At 31.1% G+C, this 24,722-nt stretch overlaps 3 protein-coding genes and 2 non-coding genes across 6 annotated transcripts; 2 read left to right on the forward strand and 3 right to left on the reverse strand.

Moving 5' to 3' along the window:
- Positions 1 to 868: 868 nt before the first annotated feature.
- Positions 869 to 5,882, reverse strand: CRTISO (carotenoid isomerase). 2 transcript variants are annotated; one of them, XM_016329151.3, is made up of 13 exons: positions 5,080 to 5,882; positions 4,556 to 4,762; positions 4,358 to 4,457; positions 3,869 to 3,951; positions 3,707 to 3,763; positions 3,346 to 3,501; positions 3,183 to 3,261; positions 2,915 to 3,063; positions 2,687 to 2,821; positions 2,396 to 2,509; positions 1,940 to 2,050; positions 1,724 to 1,832; positions 869 to 1,186 (listed from the first exon to the last, which is right to left on the reverse strand). In XM_016329151.3, exons 1-13 carry the CDS (start codon positions 5,542 to 5,544, stop codon positions 1,113 to 1,115), a joined length of 1,839 nt encoding a protein of 612 aa, XP_016184637.1. In that variant the 5' UTR covers positions 5,545 to 5,882; the 3' UTR covers positions 869 to 1,112. The 2 variants fall into 2 exon arrangements, with proteins under 2 accessions (XP_016184637.1, XP_020972280.1); XM_021116621.2 differs by having other exon boundaries at positions 5,076 to 5,271.
- Positions 5,883 to 7,421: 1,539 nt separating this feature from the next.
- LOC107626301 (sucrose-phosphatase 1) lies at positions 7,422 to 10,589 on the forward strand. The gene is made up of 9 exons (XM_088504195.1): positions 7,422 to 7,589; positions 7,947 to 8,015; positions 8,121 to 8,420; positions 8,548 to 8,649; positions 8,828 to 9,022; positions 9,116 to 9,403; positions 9,665 to 9,851; positions 10,078 to 10,124; positions 10,293 to 10,589. Exons 2-9 carry the CDS (start codon positions 7,956 to 7,958, stop codon positions 10,368 to 10,370), a joined length of 1,257 nt encoding a protein of 418 aa, XP_088360321.1. The 5' UTR covers positions 7,422 to 7,589; positions 7,947 to 7,955; the 3' UTR covers positions 10,371 to 10,589.
- A 623-nt stretch (positions 10,590 to 11,212) lies between these two features.
- TRNAC-GCA (transfer RNA cysteine (anticodon GCA)) lies at positions 11,213 to 11,284 on the reverse strand. The gene has a single exon. It is a non-coding gene; the product is annotated as a tRNA-Cys (tRNA).
- Positions 11,285 to 12,606: 1,322 nt separating this feature from the next.
- On the reverse strand, positions 12,607 to 12,678 carry TRNAK-UUU (transfer RNA lysine (anticodon UUU)). The gene has a single exon. It is a non-coding gene; the product is annotated as a tRNA-Lys (tRNA).
- Positions 12,679 to 21,121: 8,443 nt separating this feature from the next.
- Positions 21,122 to 22,192, forward strand: LOC107628596 (uncharacterized). Its single transcript, XM_016331225.3, has 2 exons — positions 21,122 to 21,477; positions 21,983 to 22,192. The coding sequence occupies exons 1-2, from the start codon at positions 21,246 to 21,248 to the stop codon at positions 22,186 to 22,188; spliced, it is 438 nt and encodes a 145-aa protein (XP_016186711.2). The 5' UTR covers positions 21,122 to 21,245; the 3' UTR covers positions 22,189 to 22,192.
- Positions 22,193 to 24,722: the final 2,530 nt, after the last annotated feature.

A 24,722-nucleotide genomic window follows, 5' to 3' on the forward strand; every position in this document is an offset into this window, starting at 1 on the left:
TATTTGATTGTTATAAAAAAAAAGACAAAAAAATAAATTGCAATTCATCAGCCATCAGAAAAGACTCTAGTCATTGGAGGGAGTTGCATGTCCCTTTTGGCAGTTGGACACTTTTGTAATTCAATTACACCTTAGCTTATAAGAGCATGTTTAGCGCAACAATTAAATGATTAATGGACTAAATTTCCTTTCCATTGTGATCTACTGATCTTTATCTCTTCCTTTGTCTAATTTACTTTACAGCGGCACATGATCTTTTCACTTTCATTTTTCCTTTGGTAATCCATGAACAAGAAAGAAAACGAATATTTTCCTTTTCCATTATTGATTTTGTATCTCAATAATTGACCTGCATTACCTTAAATAAAAGGAAAAATATATATATGATCCTAAAACACATTTGATATTATTTCAAAAACATTCATGATCATATATATCAATGTTGTGTTATGTATGTGACTGCAATTGGACTACATATTATATGTCTCATTCACTCTGTCCAAGAATTTTCAAAACAAGTAATGGAATTTTTTAACAACTTCACCCTCCAATAATTGTGGCCATTTATTCATCTCAAACTTAAAAAATAAATAAATAGTGCAATTCAACTTTGATTGCTTGAAGTTTATACTTTATACTAAACTAAGTTGAGACAGTTAAATTGTTCGTCGAAATTGATGTTATTTGATCCTATTAATGCATTAAAAGGTTAATCATATTGTCTCATCAGGTGGTCTCTTTCTTTCAACTTGTGTTATTTCAATAATATTATCCGCATAAATTTGATTATTACACTGAAATCTGATTGATCTTAGTTAAGTTGGGTTAATCCACTATAGAGGCAAGCTCTTCCAACATTAGGTTTTCCTTTTTCTTCTTAGAATTGAACTACCTTGACAAAGCACTTCATATAACCTTTATGAAGAAGACTTTATCAATCATACATTGATCATTTACATTTTACACTTCACAGCAAATCCCTCCATCCCCAATATAATACAACAACAAATATACACTTTTTTATTGTCTTGTTCTTCAGTGAAGCAATCCTATAATGAAAATTGAGCTGATGCAGAAGTTATGAGAATCTAAGATGTTAACTATATTATGCCTCATGCAAGTGTTCTTAACCAACCAAGCAACCTAAGCAGCATGGTATCCATAACTGGTGACTTCTTCTCCAACCCTGCTTGAAAAACAGATTCAAGATGAAGGTATGAAAGTCCAAGCAAAAGAAAAGCCACATTTCAATGGTCTATTTCCATTTTCTATTTTTACTTCTAGTGTTTTATGCTTTTCTAAAATTTCATGGGAAAACAAATAGAAAAAAAAAAGGAAATTTAAAAAAGAAAACTGTTTAGAATATATGAAAATGTTTCATATTATCCCTTTTTTTTATATATATAACAAAGACAGTATCTTATCTTCACATTTTCTTACATTTCAAGAGTTTAACTTCAATGTAAAAGTAGACTGCATATTACTGTTTGCCTTTGTTCCCTAATTTTTCTTCTTTCACACCAAAAAACACATAATATCGAAATCAGTAAATTATATCCTGATTCTGTTATCTCTTTCTCACTATGTGTACTAAAAGTCTAAAATTAACATGAGCAAAGATGCAACTATAAATGTTATTGGTAGTAATTAGAAAAGCATAATAGAAAATGTGAAACTCATTGAGTCATTGTATATTCAATTTCAAAGGGAAGTTCTAGCTTACCAATATCTGCAGCAACTCGATGAGCACACATGACTCCAGAGAAAGCAACTGCAATAACACCTTGTCCAGGGAAGCAGCTATCACCCACACAGTAAAGACCATTTACGCCCTGAAGGTTTAATTAACATATCACTTACTTTAATCACTCAGTTCTACGAGTATAATGGATTGTTCTAGAATCGAACCTATTACTAACTTTCGGAAGTAAAAACTTACCGTGGTATTGAATGGCATTCCCAGTAATCCCTTTGGAGTTTTGCGAGGCATTGGTCCGTAAGTTCCATCAACACGAGCTAGGTACCGCCGGTGTGTCTTTGGTGTCCCTACCTACAATGGGGCCTTACAATCTCAAAAAGAACATACACATAATAATATTACATAACTCAGAATCAAATACTAAAAAAGAAATGTTATATGCATTGTTAAGAGAGTGTTTTCTCCATATAAACAGATAATTCAAACATTTATACATAATAGCACCCCTGCTTATGTTTGCAACTAGCTTCAGTTTCCAAAACTTTTCACTCCCTTAATGATAGTGTTGTTACCCTCACATGCATAGAAATAAGGCTATTGAGATAATGCTTTCTTGTTTTTTATTGTTTACTTACAATGTATGAAGTTGCAGCACAACTATTATGCAATTCAAAGGTCAAATATATCAACTCATACCTCCATAAAATCAATGGATGATTTAAGACCTGGAAACAATTTCTTCTCTAATCTGCATATGATTTCATCTGCTACAAACTGCTTCTTTGCCTCATATTCTTCTCTTCCAATTTCCTAAATACAAAATAACACTGATATAGTATGTGTTTTGAGATTTTGAGGATGCACTAATTAGCAAGAGAATAAAATGGGGGCATAAAAGACAATTAGGATGTTTCCAAATTATAAGAAGCACATAAGAAAAGGTTTTCAGCTTTGTCTATAAGTGGTACTCTAACCACTATTGCATACCTCCCAGTCCTCCATCGAAGAAACTGTGAATATATGAAGGATGTGACGACCTTCTGGAGCCAGTGATGAATCGAGAACAGTTGGTATACTTAAAAACAAACTTCCATAAGACGTCTCCAATTTGGTCCAGTCGTCCTAGAGAAGTGGCAGAAACATTAATGAAACACAAAGTTGATAATTCATTCAAAGGTTCCAAGAAAATATCAAGTTGAGGAAACTTCTAATCACCTCAAGCACAAAATGGTGGCAATCTGTATCAGGTGGTAAAACCTCGGCTTTAACTCCCATGTGAATTGACAGAAAAGAAGGAGCTTTAACATAAACATTCTGGAAGTTCTCTTCCTCTTTCGGAATCACTTCTCCCTTTAATAACTTTCCTACAGTGTGTAACATTATGCATGTAAGGGTAAGCATTAATGAAAGGGGAGCAAGAGAGAATACAAAATCATTCAAAATTTAATGAAAATTATCTTATTAAGATAATTCTGAGACCAACCAAATGTGTCCCATCTCGTAGCATTGGATATTATGGTTTTGGCAAAGAATTCTCTTCCATCTGAAAGCCTCACTCCTACCTGCAAATAAAGGAGTATAATTCTTGTTAAACAAAATACATATTGTTAACCTTTGTCATCATTTTCATTATGCCAATGTCTTACAGCTTTGCCATTCTCATCAAGTATGATATTAGTGACATTTGCCTTGTATAGTATCTCACTGCCCTTATCGACTAGACCTTTCGCCAGGGACTTTGCAATGCCACCAACACCACCAATGGGGTAGTTAATCCCCTCAAAGTGCCTATCGCATAGAACCTGAAGGCCAAAAAAAATTCAAACACCAAAGCAAGAAATGAAAACATGCAGTCAGCCACTATACTTGATAGCAGATAGCAGAGTGTCAATTTTGTATTTAAATTTTTTGTTTTGTCCACAACTTTCTTTGAAATACACTTTGGAAATTATGATAAGAACATTGCTTAAACTGCAAGTAGGCAGCAAGATAGGTCAACAGATTTACCATGCTTGCATTGATCATTGGGGTCTGCAAAGCATTGACTGTGCTCACTAAAAAACACTGCAATGACAGAGTTTTTATGAAGTAAAATTACTGATCACGGCCAACAGAGTTGAAAAATAATGCAGTGATTAAACTTCAGATTAAGTAAGTTGTTTCATCTACCTCAACATCTATGTAAGACAACAACTGTGGATCTTTAATGTACTTCCTAGCTATGTCCCCGGCATTCTGAGGCAAATAATAAGCTGCCATATTATAATACATCAGAGAAGTCGACACTAGACCGTACCAAAATATTAACGGAATGCTCAAAATTTGGAGGGAGCTCAAAAGGTGCAGATGATTAATGAAAACTTTTATCAGAAGTAGTACAATAATATCTAGCATGACACACTCACTATTTAAAATATATAGTCTACCAGCACAAACACAAAAAATACACCAAACATAATCTCCACAATAACACCCTTTGCTTTGTTCAAGACATAATTCTCAAATTGGGTGAAATCTTCAATATCAAATCTCTATCATAATTAACTAAGGGAAAATGTAAAAAACGAATCATATGTTAAATTATCTTTGGAACTGATGTTGTATATTTTAGAGTTTGTAGCCTCTCATGTTGGAATAAATAAAGAAAATGAAAAGTACCTAGGGTCAAGCATTCAACTGGTTTCTGAAAAAACTGTCCAAAAAGATAGAGTGGCTCCTCCAGCGACTTCAACTCTAACGAATTCAGCGCATTGAAAATCTAGCAAACACAATACGATATAAGCTCTTAAAGGATGAATTACAAGTGTAGGCAAAAATGCCTTAGGGGGTGCTGCAGTCACCTCAATTAAGACAAACCTTCCAGCATTCACCAAAGAATTTGAGGATACCCTCCTTTTCGTGGGGAAAGTAACTCGTCAATTCTTGAATGAACTTTTCATATTCTTTGTGCACGCGAACAGAAAGATTATTTGGCAGATGAAAATGGACCATTGTCGGATCAGGTATCACCTGCATCTTGCAACCAACTGCTTCCAATGCTTGTGTAATCAAATTGAGATTACCCTACACAAGTTTAAGTTCAGTGTTCATGATACTTGAAATTGCACCATTCAACATAAACAATACTTTACAGTTCAGGCATTAAGCCATTAAGCTAAGGTATCATTTCATTCATTAAATTAGCTAAGCAACATTCTAAGCCTAATTGATCAGAACCCAGGGTTAACATGAAGCCTAATTTTTTTACTACCATTCTCATGTTTTAATTTAATAGTTGTTAAACATTTTTCAAATTTCGTTATATACAATATCAATCACAATATAACAATAAAACATTCACTACACACATAAACAGATGAACAGATAAATAAAAAACTGACCTTATCACTAAAACCAAACATGACAGATGAACCAACATCAAAAGTATACCCATCTCTCTGATAAAAACCAGAGCTTCCACCAGGAATCACATACTTCTCCAAAACCAAAACTCTTGCACCTTTTACTGCTAGCTGAGTCCCTGCAACTAACCCTCCAATCCCAGACCCTATAACAATTGCATCAAACCTTTCACCACTTTCCTCTCTTCTCCTCCCACTTCCCTCGCTTTCCACCACTGGTTCTGATGACACCACAGCCAACACCCTTTTCCCTCTTGGAGCTTTTGCTCTCAAACCGCCATACCCAGATGGAAATTCACTTGCTTTGCAAACCCCAGAAGCTAAAGATTCAAACTTTGGATGAAAGTTTGGATTTTGAACGGTGGGGCGCAAAGGTGTATGATGAGAGATGTAGCTGGAAAAGACATGTTTTTGGGGAGCTGAAAGGAAAGGAAAATTGAGCATGGTTCAGTAGTGGAAGATGGGAAATGGAAAGTGTGTTAGAGTAGTGTGCTGTGTACATATATATTCATATATCATATGACATATGTACTAGTGGGTATGATCGGTGAGTGATAAGGGCAAATTAATGGCAAGTTTTGCTGGTGAGCCGAATAGTGTGGATTCCACTAACTGATGAAACTGATTCCTTGTGGGAACAAAGACAAAAATGTTGTAAATCCATTGATAACATCCATAAAACATTGCTTGAATGATATAATATGATAGGGATAAAATAAGAAAAACAAAGTAGATTGCTTATTTTGTCATTTTTATAAGGTGGATAATGGGCACCATGTGCCATGTTCAAATAGCGATTTCCTTAGAAGTTTAATAATTTAATAAACTCTAGATTAATTTTCAGAATTTAAAAGAATAAGTTTAATTAGTTTCCGAAAATGTGAATTGAAACTTCTAAAACTAACTTTGATTATTGCTATTTGTGCAACAACATGCAGCTAATATTGTAATTTGTGACTTCAAATATTATCAGAATAATTTGTGTGGTTGCAATTGTAATTCTAAAAAACTGGTTTTCAAACAGTGCTAGCTAATTTTCAAAAAGTTTGACCAACTTATAAGATTAGAAATTATACTCTTCAAATCTCTATACTATACCATATAATGAGACAGATTATTTGTACTTATTTTATCTCATGAATTGACATTACATTTAATTATGACAGCTACATAAGCTGCATCAGTATCCTCATCAGCAACAAAGTAAACACTTTAATAGTTGAATCTCTGGTAAGCTTATTGAGTTGCATTACTTTGATGAAAAGCATGCTTTGTTCATGCATTCTGTAACACACTTATTACACACTTCAACTGTGGAATATTATAATCCAACTCTAACACCTGTAGTGAGTTTTGGTTATTATTTGTGAGACACATAGGATGAAACAAGTAATTAGTACTGTTTTCTAATTATTAACTCATCCATAGTGCATAAGCCAAGCTTTAATTTCAGGTTTAGATTCACATTTTTTGGCTCCCTTATATAGAAAATCACAAAAGGAAATTGATTAATTGATTGCTAACATGTTATAATATTCCTGAAGAATATGCTGTCTATACTATTTTCTTAAACTTACTTTGAATTATTTATGCTTTTTGGTTGGTTTGTGTTTGTGTGTTTGAGATGCTATTACCCAATCCAATGTGTTTGGCAAATGGGAATGCATGTGGAACCATGACCCTTCATTTCATTATCTTTGTGCCTACCTCATGTGTGAGTGAGATGCTTTTATCTTCAGATCTCTTTATATAGAATAAGCTGCTATCACTTTCTTTATGTCCAAGTAATACAAAATCACTAAATCATTAAATACAACAAAATAGACATCAAATTTTGCATATCAAATAATTAGGCTGAGTTTGGTTTGTTTTGTTTTATATTTTTATTTTTGTGACTTTTTAAAATTTTGTAAAAACAAAAGTAAACATATAAAATAAAATCAGAAAATATGGACTTTTTTTTGTTTTTACTATTTTTTTTCCTTAAAAAAAGCACTTTTATATTTTTGTTTTGTATTTTTTATTTTATGAAATACTTGCATATGAAATAAGCATTCTTTATCAATCAGTAAAATGATATTTACTAATATTAGTATTTTCAAATATTTAAATAGAATTGTTTCTAACAAAAAAAATCATTTGTTTTGCAAAAAATAATTTTTATACTTCATTGTAAACTTTGAAATGTTATTTATCAATGATCACATAATTCAATAATTAGCAAAGATTGTCAATTTAGTAAGATATATTATATTATATTCAAATTTTAGATATTTCTGAAAAAGGAAAAATAAAAAAATAAAAAAAAATTGGACCCAAATGCAGAGAGAAAAAGCGGCAAATAAATTGGATCCAATTGTTCCCATTTTCATGTTCATCTGTCACTCCTCTTTCTTCTTCTTCTTCTTCCTCTTCTTCTTCTTTAACACTTCAAATTCAGACACAGAGACCACTCGTTTCACAAGCTCCATCTATTATCATACTCAAAGGTACAAATTCCCCCGATTTTCCGTTTTTCTTTATCTTTTTTTCAATTTTCGTTTTTTGAGGGGGGGAAATGAGTGTTTTAGTTGATTAATTTGGAATTATAGGTAAAGTTCCAAATTTTAAGCTTAATCGAGATGGATTCTCTTTATTTATTTGATCGTCTCTCTGAATTTCAATGTTTAATCACCTAAAATATTTGAGTTAGGGAGAGCTTATATACGTAGTTATATACTTGCTTATTAGTTAATCTAATCATTCTTAGGTCTTTGATTGATTTCCACATTTCTGTTTTGTAATCAATGCACTGAATCAAAATGTGAATCACATAACGGTTTTTTTTTTTTTTTTTGGTTTTGCAGAAGAATATCATGGATCGCCTAAAATCTTCTGCGCGGCTCATGATTGTTTCGGATCTTGATCACACAATGGTGTGTTTTCTAGTTATCTACTTGCTGATTTTTCTCATTAAGAATCCTTTTGTATGTGTGAGGGTGTGTGTGAATTGAATTGTTTATGGTATATTTGTTTTGCAGGTTGATCACCATGACCCTGAGAACACTTCCATTTTAAGGTTCAATGCGCTTTGGGAAGCGCATTACCGCCATGATTCCCTGCTAGTTTTCTCGACCGGAAGGTCTCCCACGCTATACAAACAGTTGAGGAAGGAGAAGCCCATGATAACTCCAGATATAACCATAATGTCTGTAGGGACCGAGATAACGTATGGTAAATCGATGGTGCCGGATGATGGTTGGGTTCAGTTTTTGAATCAGAAATGGGACAAGGACATAGTCATAGAGGAAACAAGCAAGTTTCCTGAACTTAGTCGTCAGGTAAATGATTAAAAGGTGATACGGTTCAGGCGTCCGCATATGATGGTTTATTTGATTCTGTGGTAACTATTTTTGAGTTAACATCTTAGAATGATATGATTCTTATCTGGAATAATTGGTAGTGCAGGCAGAAACGGAACAAAGGCCGCACAAAGTTAGCTTTTATGTCAAGAAAGAGAAGGCTGAACAAGTGACAGAGGCCCTTAATAAGGTTCTCAAAGGGCGTGGGGTAAGCCATAGGCCATAACTCCTTTATGTTAATTGCTGCCTTCTTCAGTGCTGTGGAAGCTTGTTCATTGTCAAATGATTTTGTATGTACTTTGTGTGTACAATTCAGAATTTCCTTTTACATCTTTACTCATTTAATATTGTATATGTTTCCATAATGTTACCTCATTTTTTACCAGTTGGATGTTAAAATAATATATAGTGGAGGAATCGATTTGGATATACTACCACAAGGTGCTGGCAAAGGTCAAGCTCTTGCTTATCTGCTCAAAAAATTTGAGAGCGAAGGAAAACGACCTGTTAATACTCTTGTTTGTGGTGACTCTGGAAATGATGCTGAGCTGTTCAGCATTCCAGGAGTCCATGGCGTCATGGTTGGTGTTCCATCCATTTTATCGTCATGCTTTACCTTATTAATCAAGATTGATACTGTTTTCTTAGTGCATCTGTTTCTGTTCATTGTATAGGTAAGCAATGCCCAAGAAGAATTGTTGCAGTGGTATGCTGCAAATGCTAAAAATAACCCCAAGATTCTTCATGCCTCAGAGCGATGTGCAGCCGGGATTATACAAGCTATAGGTCATTTCAAGTTAGGCACAAACATTTCGCCTAGAGATGTTTCAGATCTTACAAAAGACATTGAAAATGCGCATCCAGCACACGAAGTAGTGAACTTCAACTTGTTACTGGAAAAGTGGAGGCGTGCAGAAGTTGAGGACACTGAGCTGTTTCTTGCTGGACTAAAGGCTGTTGCTGTATGTTTGACATCCTTTACTTTTGCAGACTTATCATGTGTTTTGTTTGTGTTAAAACTTAAAAGATTCCTGATTATTTTGAGAAATTTTTTTCTAAATTTTTCTTTTGGAGAACTTTCCTTCTCTTGTAATATTTTCAACAATTTCAACTACTTGAAATGGACATTAATCTATGAGTGCCTTTTTATTTCATGGATGCATCTGAAAATCACTTATCTCACCTTTTTAAGTTTCTAAGTTGTTCTTTCCTTTAATATGCAGCATCCAACCGGTATTTTTATCCATCCTTCTGGTACTGAGCATCATATCAAGGACCATCTAAATATTTTGAGGAAGGTGTACGGTGACAGCCAAGGAAAACCATTGAAGATTTGGGTGGATGATGTGTCAGCTTCACAGATTGGTTCGGATACATGGCTATTGAAGTTTGACAAGTGGGAACTATATGGTATAAGTTTCCCTTAATTTTCCATTGTATTTTTTTTTCTTTTTCTCCATTTCCCTCCCCTTTACATCTCTCAAAATAACCAAGTGTTTATTATTATCCCTATCCTTAAATTTAGAATGTGTTTACTTAATAACTTATTTGCTAGGAGTTGTAGTTGGCATCCATAATCCGATTAGAAAACTGTGTTGTACATTTTACTTCTACCTAATATTTGTCAACATTGTAGGTGAAGAACGGCAAGGTTGTGTTGTCACTGCCATTATGAGTACAAAGGTGTGTGGTAAACTTGTGATTGTATTAATAGCATGTTTGGTTTTGCATTTGGAAAGCTTTGCCTGAAAGCGGGTTCGGGGTTTCCTTCAAACACGGAATCAGATGTATGCTATAATCTTGTAATACGTTCTCTAATGTTTGCTGAGAAGAATGTATTTTGCATTTCAGGAGTCCAATTGGTTCACTTGGGTGCATATCCATCAGACTTTTTTGGAACAATCAGGGAAGCAAGAATGGATGTTTTAAACAGTTCCTATGACTCGTTGAAGTTGCCGAGCGCCTTGTAATTCCGTTCGAAATAAAATGTGATGTACAAAACCAATTTCTGCATATGAATTCTTCAAAGATCACCTCTGATGTGAAGGTGTCTTATACTGACATTTCATATGTATTTCAATTTCACTGTAAAATCTCCTGCTTGCAGAGCCTTCTTGAGAAATCACACTCTTTAACATCTAAACTTGAGTATTATTCATTTCTATGCTATGTCACGTTTGGTTTTTATCTTTTCTTCTCTACTTGGTGAAATTAATCATTTGCACAATATATGAAAGGTAAACAATTTTTCATGTAAAGTGTTTTGTAAATTTTGCAATCAAACTCAAGTTTGGGAAATGAGCAAAGTTCATAACAGAACAGTATGCAAAGTAGAAGTAAAATTAGACCAATCAAAAACCACATTTACACCAGTATAAACTCTCATATTCATACATAAAAATATACTCTGTCACTCTTGTGAAGCTAAATCATCAATTTGGCTGATAAATCCAATTAATCAGCCTTCTAAATTCTTTCGGTATTGGCATCAAGATTTAAGCAAGCAATGGATAAGACATAGAAAACACAGCACATGAATATTTTTTTGGTTGTTTACTTCTCAAGCTCTTTCCATATTAAGCAATTCTGCAGAAATTCTTGTTCTCATCTAAAAATCTCTTAAGAAAACTGACTATATCTTGTGTTTTAATATAAATATATAGATGTAGATAATTGATCTTTAAGTCTTAATAAAAGATAACAGATGCAGTAGAACTATGCCTGCTGACTAACCTATTATCATGTGTGAATATTAACAAAAAGAGTGAAAAAGGGCCCAACCGGATTCGAACCGGTGACCTCTTGATCTGCAGTCAAATGCTCTACCACTGAGCTATGGACCCATGGATGTTTGTTTGTTTATATTTAAGTTTTATTATTGTTAATTCTTTCTAAGATTCATGTTTTTTTTTTATCAAAGATAGAAGACTCGAACCTATAACCTCTTAATTGAGTGTGGGGAGACTATGCCATTTGAATTATAACTCATTGACTTCTAACATTCATGTTCCCAAGTAATAATAATTATAAATTATTTGACAGATAAAACTTTAACAACTTGTATTTAAGCACATTCAAAAAAATATATATATATACACTAACTTTATTTTACCAACTTTCATTTTTTTAACATATGCGCTGATACTGTATTTTATCAAAGTTACCATTGTTAAATGAGAAATGAACCTTATTCATTTTCAAGTAATATTAGAAAATTGTCAATTAGTAATAGCTCAAATGACATAGTCTCCCTATACTTAATTAAGAGGTTACGGGTTCGAGTCTCATATCTTTGGTAAAAAAAAAAAAGTAATATTAGAAAATGTAACAAAAATGTTATATAATAAAAATATTATAAATGGTAAAATATTTACCACTTATCTATGAGCTCCATTGATAAGTGAATAAGTGATAACTAATATGACTGTCGAAAAATAAAATTGTAATAATAATTAAAAAAAAAAACAAAAAACAAAAAGAACATGATATATGTATGTACGCTAAGCTTTCCACGTGTAGATAGATACAAGGCGACACGTGTCCGTGTTGGGTTCAGTATTTGGAAGCTCACATAGTTTGGGAAATTGAAACAGAGAAACAGAGCCTTATCCACTTTCTCACACATTTATTGGATCTCAAATCAATTCTTAACTCTCTTCTCACGTCTCCTACTCTTCTCTTGTGTTCATGTTCTCCTCTCTCTCTGTTTCTTCTTTTCAGCCATCAAATAACATAAGGAGAAAATAAAACCATGGGAGTTAGGATCGTGTACGGGCTGTTGTTCTTGTCGGTATCGTGCGCCTGCATCATGTTTCTTGATCTCATGCTTCGCCCTGTCTTTATATTTGCCTCTTGATTCATTAATCATTTATATTCTTCTTATCATGGGTTAGTTTTTTTTTTTTTCTTTTTCTTTTTTCATGTTAATTGAATACTAGGGGGTGTGTGTCTGATAGATACAGAATATAATGAAATTATGTACCTATTACAAATTTGTAATTTTGTAATACCATATATGGAACAAAATTGTGTGATGTGTTGAAGAACTGAACTTGTTTTCTGCTTATGATCCAGCATTGTTTCTAGTTCTAGATCCAAAGGGGAAAAAAATGGGATTTAGATCATGTTATGGTAATTTGGATTTAGAGGATTAAAAACTTGAAAACGCCGTCTGTGGGGATCGAACCCACGACCACGTGGTTAAAAGCCACGCGCTCTACCGCTGAGCTAAGACGGCTTTGATGTTTAATGATTTCTGGTTTTTAAATTTTGAAGAGTGATTATCTCCGCTGTAATAATTTCCATTAGAATTCTCTTTCTTTTATATAAATTATGCATAGATAATAGGTAACTTTTGAGTTAAATTTATATCTAATTGATTAACCATGTAAGGAGTTTGCAACAAAATAGTATGAAGATAGGTACATCTTTCTGTCTCATCACTTATATAATTAAGTGTAATCATGGTATACTGTATCTATAAAACGAGGACAAGAAACTAACATAAAATTTCAAATTCAAAAGAGACAGGTAAAAGATTAGTTGCTAAGAGATTGGTTAATACTTGATAAGGTAAACCAATTATATAAATTTAACAATTTTATATCGATAATTTATATTAAGGTTAGACTATTATTGAATTATATGTTAATAAATACTTAAATAGTATATCCTACGACCACTGATAGGGTATACAACAAAAGATGAGGTATTCGAATACAATAAAAGATGAGATATATAGATATATTAATTTTAATTTTTTATTTGACACATGTACACATACATACACATAAGTTATAAAGATATATATTATTTATTAGAACTAAAAAAATAATAGAGAACCCAAAATTAGAAACAATAAAAGAAGTGGGGTCTCCCAAATAACACCAACACATGTGCCAAAACAAAAAGAAATAAAGAGAAAGAGTAACGAAAGAGTAAAGTAATGTAGTGAAGCATTCAAATACAATAAACCAAAAATTCAAGCAAGTCTTGCTTTCAGGATCTCGTTTGTTAGTTTGTGGGAGTCTTGAGCCAATTGATTTGCATAATTCATTTTTTTGTCAAAGATGTATCAGTTTTTTGTCTTTTAGTAATTCCAAGAGAACACTAACAGAAATATGTTTAGTCAGCATTCATCAAGATTTTCAGTTTTACGCATGGAAGTTTTCTGCCACCAATAGGAGAAAGATTCTGAACGATCGCTCCACACATTTTTATTAATCAATGTTGATCTCCAAATTGTTGCAGAGAGGAGACATTGAAAGAGACAATGACATATAATTTCTTCTTAGATTAGGTAGCAAGAGTAAGTGCTAGGAGTGCCTGAAAATTTACTATGCAATAAATTCATCATCGGAAATTTTTCATGTAAATATTTCCACAAAATAATCTTTATTCTGTGAGGTAACTTTATTTTTCATAGACTTTCTCAATTTTTGTGGTTTTAGAAAGATTGGGAGTATTAAAAAAGTGGTGGATGATAAAAAGAATAGGCAATTTTATAACCTGAATTTATCTCATATGTTCCTAATTTGGACCAAATCCAATTAATTTTATCTTCCCCTTCTGCTGGTGTTATTGACATGATTCTCGAGCTAATGGCCGCAGTGAAGGTAGACTCTATTAGTGTTTGGTTTTATTTTCGTTCAAGAGTCATTAGATCGCTGACATAGAACAGACTCTATTGAGTATGGGTCAGTTGCTGCTAGAAGCCTGATAAGGGAACAGTGAACGACATCGGAGGAGGCAGCCAAGAATCTTAGGTAATTATGACTGACGATCCAGAGCTTATTCTTCATGACAAGCTTTTTTCAATTACTTTTCGGGCCTCCAAAATGCTGTATCACCCTCAAGAAAGTACATTACCTAACTCAGCTCTCAATATATCACTATATCTAAAGTATTTGCCCTTTAGTAATCTGGAAATAGTTGAATTAGGATATTTAGTAATTCGTCATCACTGTTTTTCGAATAAAGCTAGATTCTGTGTCCATAAATCTTTTATTCCGAACCCACTTTTTTTTTGGGTTTTGTCATAGTATCCCATTTAATCTATACAATTCTCCTTTTCGAATCTCATTAATCCTACTAAAATTGAGACACTATTCTGTGAATCTCATCATTGAATAAAGTATTTGAAAGTCTAAAACAAGACAACTGAGTTAAACATCAAATTTAACTTGTTTTCATATTATAAAGTTGGATATAATAAATATTAGAGATATAATCATTAATTTATTTTTTCTTGTCAGTTTAAACTTTTGAGATAAGTAATTTTATGATATAATATCATAATTTTATATTAGAAAGATTTTGACTTCAATTCTTAATGAATCTCAAAAATTTAAAAAAATAATATATATATATATATATAATGCCAATACATGAAATTTGGTGTCCAATTTTCTATTTCTTATTTTAATTACCCTCCTAACATAATTCAAAAATATTTTACAGTTACTTATTTCTTTTTTTTTTCAAAGGCAATGAAATTTCATTAAAGAAATAGAATGAGGTGTCCACATTACAATGACTGAAATAAGCAAAAGGGAATCTCCCAAAAGGTCATCTGAAGAGACCAAATTTAACATCAAAAGAAAAAAGTGAAACATTGGTAAGAGCAACTAAGGGAGAGAGTGATGAGGAAGGTCTCTCATTTCTCTGACTAGCTTCGTCGCCGAGGCTATTACTTCCACTGGGTTGCGGCGTGTGCCCTCATAGAACCAGCTATTTCGTTCCTTCCAAATCAACCAAAGGATTACAGCAATCTGTTGCAGCAGCGAGTTCCCTCATGTTCTACCATGCCCTCGAACTAACGCCAACCACCATGAGCTGAATTCAATGGCCTCCGAGCTAGGTAAACACCAGTTGAGTTGAAAATGCTCCCAGATTTCTTGTGTTTCTCTGCATTTAACCAAGCAATGAAGCTGGATTTCCTCTGTTTCGTGACAGCAAGGGCAGATTTCACTAGTGGACGGGAATCGGTGATGGAGAAGAGAGGAGACTAGTAGACATTCATGGCATGCTTTCCAGAGGAAGATTTGGATTTTGTGGGGGGCTGAGAGCTTCCATAGGGATGTCCAAAGGTCCTTCAGACGCAAATTTGGAGGGCCAAGCTCCAAGGGCTCGTGGAAAAAGTTGTAGGCAATCTGGTATCCTGCAGCGACACTATAAGTGTTTGATCTGTGCAAAGCCCATTTAATTTTATCACTATCACCTTCAATCAGAACTGATAAAATTTTGCTACTAATGTCTTCGGTAAAAACTTGCTGAATCATATTTGTATTCCACTGGCCGTTTGAAGTAATTAGATCTTTAACCCAGAAAATTGTTGGATGCTTGATGAGCTGATTGTAGATGGACAGTGAAAGGATAGGGAGGTGAAAGCCACGGGTCTTCAAAGATTCTAATTTTTGAGCATGTGCCAACGCTCCAAGAGAGCCCCTTCTCAACCACTTTGCGCCCCTCTAGTAAGCTGTGTCACCCCCATGAAGGTGAGTTTCTAGTATCTGCTTTTAATGCATTGCAATATCGATAATACTTTTCTTTTAATATTCTAGATAGGAGTGAACTTGGTTGTGTTGTTATTCGCCAAAACTGCTTCCCCAGTAAGGCTAGATTCTGCGTCCTGAGGTCCTTGATCCCTAGTCCCCCTTCCTTCTTAGGTCTTGTCATAGTATTCTAGCTGATCCACACCATTTTTCTCTCTGTACCTCGTTGTCCCCACCAGTATTGAGAGAGCATGCTATGAATTTTTGGGATGAGTGTGTCTGGGAGCTTAAAACAGGACAGTGTATATATAGGAACTGCTTCTCCTACTGCCTTGAGTAATGTGTGTCAACCTCCTGCTGACGAGGAATGCTAGGGGGCCAGCAATTTTTGTGATTTGTAGCCATCAAATAGCTATCAAGATAGTTTTAATGGTGTGAGATTGGTGTAAGATTTCATCCGATGGCTCACTTTTCTTTGCTGGTTACATGCTGGCCAGAATTTAACAAAGAAAAATTTTTAAATAGCCAAGGAGAGCCTTATTCAATTCTCAGTAGTTCTTCTTCCATATCAAAGAAAAATTGAAAGACATTAGGTTTTATTTCAGTAACTCTGAATCCTTTTGGCTTACTCCAGATTGCTGTTAACGCATTCTCCGTGGTGCCTGTTCTGAATTGTCTATTAGCGAAAATTCTGCCTGTCAGGCTATTGGCACAGGCTTGAACCCCTTCTATGATATCTTCTTCTCCAGGAAATACCACCCCTCCACGGCGATCTTCTGCATTCTGGTTCCTCCAGTCAGTCTCTTCTCTCTTATCGCCCATACTGCAGCGTCTTAATGCAGTGCTCAGAACTGGATCAGATCCCAATTTAAATTTATTAGGTTGAAGAGCCTTAGTAGGCGCTAGAATAAACCCTAGCAGAGCATTAGAGAAGCCTTAGTAGGCGCTTATTAGTATTGAGCCTAGATTATTTGAATCTTACAGTTACTTATTTTTCTAACATATTTTACTAACAATTCTAAAAATTCACGCATAATTTTTATTCAATTCTTTACTCCCAAAATCTCTTTCTTTTATTTTTTTTATTTTTTTGTGGCCATATATAAAATGAAAAAAAGAATAATTAGAAGCCAACAAATGTTTAATAAGTGGTGATAAATAGTTTTTTTTTATAGATCTTATTATATTATGAGGTATTCATTTAAATTATATTTTGTTAATTTTATGTTAGTCTTTGTTTGTATAGTGTCTATCCAGCAGTTTAGCCTCGTTCTAATTATTCTATTAGAATTTTTTTTGTAATCATAAAAAATATATCTTTTTTATTTTTTTTTTATAATTTCATCCATTCTACTGCTTTTTTTTTTACCTCTTAATACACTTTGTTATATTTTTCTTGCTGCCATTATTTTTTTACCTTCAACATCATCGATTTCATCACATCCATCGTTACAAATTTCATTTAGTTTTACTGTAGTTACTACATTCACGTATAACTTCCACCTATATTTTTTTCTCTTTAATTTACTTACCCAATTAATATTTTCATTATTCTTTTACCTTTTTAATTTGTCCCTAATATTTCACGTACAAAGATAGTGTTCTATCTTTTTCTCTTACTAAGGAAGAACTAATTTTTTTATCTCATAGGTATTCTTTATTTTTTTTAAATATATCTGTACCTATCAATGATGAATTGGAAACGTCTAATATTTTATTAGAATCATTTTTTCTTTTTTAAATTATTTTATATGGGATAATATTATTTTTTTAATTTTAAATTATTAATTATACAGAATATTATATTTAAAATTTGAGTACATGAATATTTATTTTTAAATTAAACTAAAATAAATGAATTATATTACAAAAATATAATTTATTTTGACTTCTATAATATTATTTATTTGGCATATAGCACTGGTTATTTGATTATCGTAAAAAAGATGTAACATATAAATACTTTGTGATAATTAATTACGGTGGATGAAGAGAATGTGGAAGGAGAAGAAAAAAAGGAGAAAGAACAAAGTAATATAATAATGGTGACTAGATAATGACAGGTATGTGTACAGAGAACAATAATAAGAGAAAGAATAATGTTTGACATAGTAAGGAGATATAATAAAAATTATAAATTAATAATTTTGAAAAATAATGAAATTAAAGAAATTTTAAAAAATTAAATATAAAATTAAAAATTAAAAATAAAATATTTTTTATCAATTGAAATTATACATGAAGATAAAGAGTCCTTTGAATATAAATTTTTATCTCGACTTCAAATTAAATACTATTAAAAATAAATAATTAAACTTAATAATATCTATAAATAGTTAATTTGTAACTAATATTTCTAAATTTTTATTTTAATTTTGTTATGCATAATAACAACATAATAAATTTGTTTAATATCTTATTTAATTTAAATTTATAAATTTTATACATTCTAAAAGTTAATTTGATAATTTGGGTAAAAGTTTTAAATACTTTATGTCTCACTTTTTTTAGCGAAACTTCAACAACTCATAAAAGTTAACAGAAGTGATAGACAAGATTAAAAGTTGCAAACTTGCGATAATCATACTTGGTGATAATTAATTACGAACGGGTGAAGAGAAGATGGAAAGAGAAGGAAAAAACGAGAAAAGAGAATAAGGTAATATAATAATAATAATGGCGATGAGACAATGACATGTATGTGTATAGAGAATAATAGCAAGAGAAAGAATAGTGTTTGATATTGTAAGGGATATAATAAAAAATTAAAAATATAAATTAATAATTTTGAAAATATAATAAAATTAAAGATAATTTAAAAAATTAAATATAAAATAAAAAAGAAAAATAAAATATCTTTTAACAATTGAAATTACGCATGAAGATAGAGAGTGTTTTGAATATAAATTTTTATCTTTGGCTTCAAATTAAATACTAATTAAAAATAAATAATTAAACTTAATAACGTTTATAAATAATATTTTTAAATTTTTATTTTGATTTTGTTACACATAATTTTTAATTGAATAATCTTGAAGCGCTTATATATTTATTTTTATGGTCAATAAATCTGACAGCTTTTCAAGACTAAAGAAGTTATTGATAAGAAGATGTATGATGAATTACGAAGAATTTTTTCTAAATACACAATTTTTATACTCTCCTATTTTGTTTATTAATTATTCTTATATTTTGATATTTAAAAACGAAAAAGATAAGTATTCTGATTTATTCTATTTTTCACTATTTATAAAAAAAAATGAAGATCTCTTCGTATTTAGATTCATATTTTGGCCTATCACTTAAAAAAGATGAAGACAAATATGAATATTCATGACATTTAAGTAAAAATTATCTTTTATAAATAACTAACATGTATTTTGGTTTATATATACTCTTTTTAAATCAGAATAATGTTATTATTATTATTATTTGAATTATATTTTGGTTTATAGTAATTTTAATTTTAATAAAATATGATATAAATAAAATCACGTCAATATTAAAATAAAAATATATTTATCTAATAAATTTAAAGAATGAATAATATATTAATAAAAAAATAAAATTAATTTCTTAAAAACAATAGAAAAGCGGCTGATTTTAATTTTGCTATAATAAAGGTTAATTTATATCGTTATAGAATTAATTAAATAATGGTTAAATATGTATTTATTAACCTTTGATTGATGATTTAGATAAACCGAAATTTATATCTAGCTTTTATATAAATAGTATTTAAATATAGTTTCTTAAAACCAAGTTTTTATGAATATTTAAACATTTCCCTAACTCCATTCAAATTTATTCACTCGGATCATTTTATTGGGATAATCCTATTCTAATAATATTAGATGGGATAATTATTAAGAAATCTATTTATATAGAATACATATTAAAATATAAAATATATATTAAAAATAATTAAATAATATATATTTATACATAAATATAAAATTACTGATTTATTGTCTAATTTTTTTTTTGTGTAGATATAAGATTTGTGTTAAGAGACTTAGATATACATGTTATTAGAGGTGTTCGCGGTGTAGTTTGGTTCGGTTTTAAGGGAAAAAGTCATTCGATTCCGAACACTTAATTTATGTGCGGTACAGTTTAGATTGGATGAACTTTTTTTGGAAATCCGATCCGATCCGATTACAAGCAGTTTGGATCGGTTTGGATTTGCGGTTTTTAAATAAAAAAATTAAATACATATAATAAGTCTCGACATCAAATTTTAAATAACCAACAATGACATAACAAGTCTTAACAATATCTTAAAAAGTCAACGATAATATAACAATAGAAATAAAATTATAGGTTAGTTAAAATAAATAAATAAATAATATTTTGAACATAAAATATTTATTAAATAATAATAATACATGAATAATAAAAAATATATAACAAATTGAATATGTTATAAGTATAATTGTAAATATAATAATAAAATAATAATATTATAGCATATTGTGCGATTTGGATTGGATTGGATCGGTTATGAAAAATAGATTCGAAATCCGATCCAATCCAGCGGTTTGCAAAAAATATAATCCAATCAAATCCAAATTACTACGGTTTTAATTGATTTTCGATTTAGATTGAAATAGATGAGTGGTTTAATTTGGATCGGTTTGGATTTGAACACCTTTACATGTATTACCTACCTATCGATACTATTTTTATTTTAACTTAATCTCCATAAAATATTATTGTGGTTTTCCTTGTAGACCTATACATATATAGCATAGGTTAACAAATAGAATATTCTATATTCAATCACTTTCATAGAATGATATATCCATCTGGATTATTGAAGCAAAAATTTGGTAAATTCATTTACTCAAAAGTCAAAAGTAAAAAAATAAAAAATAAAAAAGCCAACAGATTCTTCAAGAAAACCAGCTATAAAATAAATGAATCTGTACTCCTTGCTACTATTTTAAGGATATTTAATTTGTTTCTTACTTGAGGTAAAAGAAGTTAAATTAACAATTTAAAAATCTTGTTGGATCTTAGCTTTTCATGATTAAAAATAGATTACTAAAAAGTTATTTTAAATTATATATATCACCATGAGACATATCATAGTTATCATCACCATCATCATTATACCTTCAATCCCTCACATTGTTCTTCATCACCATCATTTGGTTTTAAAGAAGAAAAAAAAATGGCTCTAACTATTATTCCCATATTTCCTTTCATTGAGTACTATGCCATATGCACATCATCATTTTTCTTAGATGAATATTATGCTTGTATATGTTAGCTATATCTATATCTACGTGTAACTAAAATTCTTCACATGATCCCAACCAAATTTAATTTTAATTTTTCAATTAGAACAAATAGAAAGAGGGAAAAAATGGAGAATAATAGTTCAATGAAAATTGGAGTCATGACTGTTTTTGCTGTTTCTGGAAGCATGGTTCTTTTGATTCATCGAGTTCATAAGCATATGCTCAAGAATTTCATGGAGAAATTTGAAGTTGAAATTTGTGGTTACACACCACATGATGAGCATAAAAGCTTGGATGGTATGTATATTATGATTTGTTAATTAATTTTAGTTTAATTATTCTGTTAGTTTTTATAATTTTATCAAATTTATAATTAGGTCTTTGTATTTTTTTTCTTTCAATTGAATTTCTACACAATTTTTAATTTTATAATTAGATTATTTCTAGTATAAAAAATATTATAGTTAATTGAATATTTTTTTACAAATTAAAAATATTTATAATTAAAAATCTAATTAAATTTTTGATAGTATATTTTTTTATTGAAATATTCGGTTAATTTTAACGTTTTTCTACGTAAAAAGGACTTAATTATAAAACTAAAAGTAACGTAGAGATTCGATTGAAAAAAAAATATAAAGACCTAATTACAAATTTAGTAAAATTATATAGATCAATAGAATAATTAAACCATTCATTTTTCATCAATAATTCTCTTATTGCCTTTTTTTTCTTTAATTAATATCTTATATAGTTGAAAAGAATAAATTAAATGATTTCTCTTATTTTAATTTATGTGTAGAATCTCCGAAGAAACATCAAATAAAGAAGAAGGTGCGGTTCGCTGAGTATGTGTTGGAATTTCCAATAGAAAAGACACAACATATTATGAAGGATGACAAGGTTTTAGTTGGAGAAAGAGTTCAAAACTGTGGGTGTGAGGAATTGAAAGATATCATGCCATACACTAATAATATGTATAGGGGAATTTTGAAACATAGGAATTGATTAATGGTTGCGGTTGTTAATATATTATTAATTCTTTTATTCTTTTACGAGTGATTTTTGTTATATTCAATAATTGTTCTTTAACTTTTTTTATATATAAAAATTTGTCATTAGTTATTTTTTTAACATATAATAAATTCCTTTTTTTTCCAATAAGTAAAAAAGTCAAGTTCAAGAGATCAGAATAAAATAAGATGAAATATATATATATATATATATATATATATATATATATATATATATATATATATAAAATAACAAGATTTATTTAAAAAAAAAATTAAGAAGATTACGCTTTCAATATCTTGAAGAACCTAGAGTCATTCTATTAAATTTTTGGGGCCTGCTACACATACAAGTAAAAAGGCCGTACAAGTTTTACAAGTTATCAGCCCAAACTTCATTAACACGCGCATTAACTCATTTTGAATGGAGCGTAACTACACGCGCCCCACTCAAACGGTTCCTCTTCGTCTTCCTCTTCCTCTTCCTCTTCCTCTTCCTCTTCCTCTTCCTCTTCCTCTTCCTCTTCCTCTTCTTCTTCTTCTTCTTCTTCTTCTTCTTCTTCTTCTTCTTCTTCTTCTTCGATTTCATGGTTTCTAAAATTCTTTTTCTTCTTCTTGCTGCACGTTCTTCTTCCTCTTACTCTTCTTCTTCTCCTTTTCTTTCGTTTATGCACGTTCTTCTTTCTCGTTTTCCTCTTTTTCTTCTTCTTCATTTACGTCTTTTCTCTCTGTTTTCTATTTTTTTTCAATTTTTCATGGTAAAATCGTTTTTGAAGAAGAAGAAGCAGCAGAAGATGAGGAGGAGAAAGAGAAAGAGTTCTGAATTATGCATAAGATGTACTTCAACGAATTTTGGTTTGGGTGAATTCTTGTAACCGTTTGGGTGTATTTTCTGTAATCCCTTGGGTGTATTTCTGTAATCATTTGGGTGTATTTGAGTGATATCTGACTGATATCTATGGGTGTATCTGACTCATATCTATGGGTGTATCTTACTGATATCTATGGGTGTATTTTTCATTTCAGAAAAAATGGCAGGCAGAAACCAAGCTGAAAAAAATGTAAGAACAAATATATGTCTTCGATCAAATCAGTTTTTCATAATAGAAATATATCTAACTCTAATTTTGCTTTGTTTACAGCAAATCAAGGACCTAAAGTGTGCAACCCATCTGTTGAGTGAGAAATTCAGAAATATGAGCGAGGAGAAGTGATGCAATAAGACTGTCCAGGCCATCCTCATTGTTATTGAGTCCATTTTGTCAGATAGATTCTAATGATATTGTCACTGATTAATGTAACTGTTATATACTCTTGTAAGAAATTGAACACATGGTGTAAATATATTTGATCCAATTATAAGTAAATTTTTTTTCCATAATTAAACTCTCTCTGGTGTATTCAAAATGTCTGATTTACAGGTACTATAATATGAAGTGGTGATCCAGATAGATTGGAACCCATATATGACGGTCTGCATAGAGATCTGCATAATACACCCAAACACAGACTATAAATACACCCGATAAAAAATTAAATTTACACCTCTACTGCAGATTTTAACCCAACACTACCTGAAAGCCACTTGTTGTCCACAAGACCAAAATTAATTAAACTCTCTCTGGTGTATTCAAAATGTCTGATTTACAGGTACTATAATATGAAGTGGTGATCCAGATAGATTGGAACCCATATATGACGGTCTGCATAGAGATCTGCATAATACACCCAAACACAGACTATAAATACACCCGATAAAAAATTAAATTTACACCTCTGCTGCAGATTTTAACCCAACACTACCTGAAAGCCACTTGTTGTCCACAAGACCAAAATTTAGCAGAAAATCATTCCAATTCCTATCAAATGAGTCTTTGCTATGAGGGTTTCATTTTTCCTCTTTGCTACATGTAATCAATTGATTCTTAATCTCGTTTTTCTTCCTATTTGTGCTCCACTTCGCCCTGATTCAGCTGACAATCTGAGGTTGAATCATCTATTATCTTCAAAACGAGTTCAAACTTTGATTTCAGAAACCAGAAAATCGAAAAGAAAACGAAGCTGGAGTTATAGAGAGAAGAACTAACGTCAATGACGAAGAACAAACCAATGAGAAAGGAGAAGAAAAGAACGATCGAAAAACCAGGGGAAGACGCGCGAGAAGAAGAACGATGAAATTTGGAAAGAAGGAAAACAAAGAAGGAAACAAATCTTTTAAATTTGGTAGTTATACAAACGCGGGATCTTTGTATAGCATGTGTAAGTGACGTAGGAGTTGCAACGCGTTTTAGTGGATTAGGCGTTAATGAACTTGTAATAGTTACAAGCCCTAATCGCTTGTATACTGAGCTTTTCCCTAAATTTTTACTCACCACATAATTATTAAGGATCTGAACTCTATCTAAAAGTTTGTTATTAGTTAATGGATTGCTGTATACAGAAAGCAGAATTCAAACCCTTTAATACTTACTTAAGCGAACTAGTCAGCTAATCACTAGATTTACTCAATTTGGTTTATTTTATTTTGTT

Source organism: Arachis ipaensis, chromosome B2 (genome assembly GCF_059453495.1).
Source record: "Arachis ipaensis isolate K30076 ecotype BB chromosome B2, ASM5945349v1, whole genome shotgun sequence".
NCBI classification, from domain to species: domain Eukaryota; kingdom Viridiplantae; phylum Streptophyta; class Magnoliopsida; order Fabales; family Fabaceae; genus Arachis; species Arachis ipaensis.

Coding starts and splice junctions, on each gene's coding strand:
- LOC107628596 (XM_016331225.3), top strand. CDS start 21,246: ATGATCCCAACCAAATTTAATTTTAATTTTTCAATTAGAACAAATAGA. Junction 21,478..21,982: donor TGAGCATAAAAGCTTGGATG/GTATGTATATTA, acceptor ATTTATGTGTAG/AATCTCCGAAGAAACATCAA.
- LOC107626301 (XM_088504195.1), top strand. CDS start 7,956: ATGGATCGCCTAAAATCTTCTGCGCGGCTCATGATTGTTTCGGATCTT. Junction 8,650..8,827: donor AGGTTCTCAAAGGGCGTGGG/GTAAGCCATAGG, acceptor ATTTTTTACCAG/TTGGATGTTAAAATAATATA. Junction 9,023..9,115: donor CAGGAGTCCATGGCGTCATG/GTTGGTGTTCCA, acceptor TTCATTGTATAG/GTAAGCAATGCCCAAGAAGA.
- CRTISO (XM_016329151.3), bottom strand. CDS start 5,544: ATGCTCAATTTTCCTTTCCTTTCAGCTCCCCAAAAACATGTCTTTTCC. Junction 2,051..2,395: donor CATCCATTGATTTTATGGAG/GTATGAGTTGAT, acceptor GCCCCATTGTAG/GTAGGGACACCAAAGACACA. Junction 1,187..1,723: donor TCGAGTTGCTGCAGATATTG/GTAAGCTAGAAC, acceptor TTTTTCAAGCAG/GGTTGGAGAAGAAGTCACCA.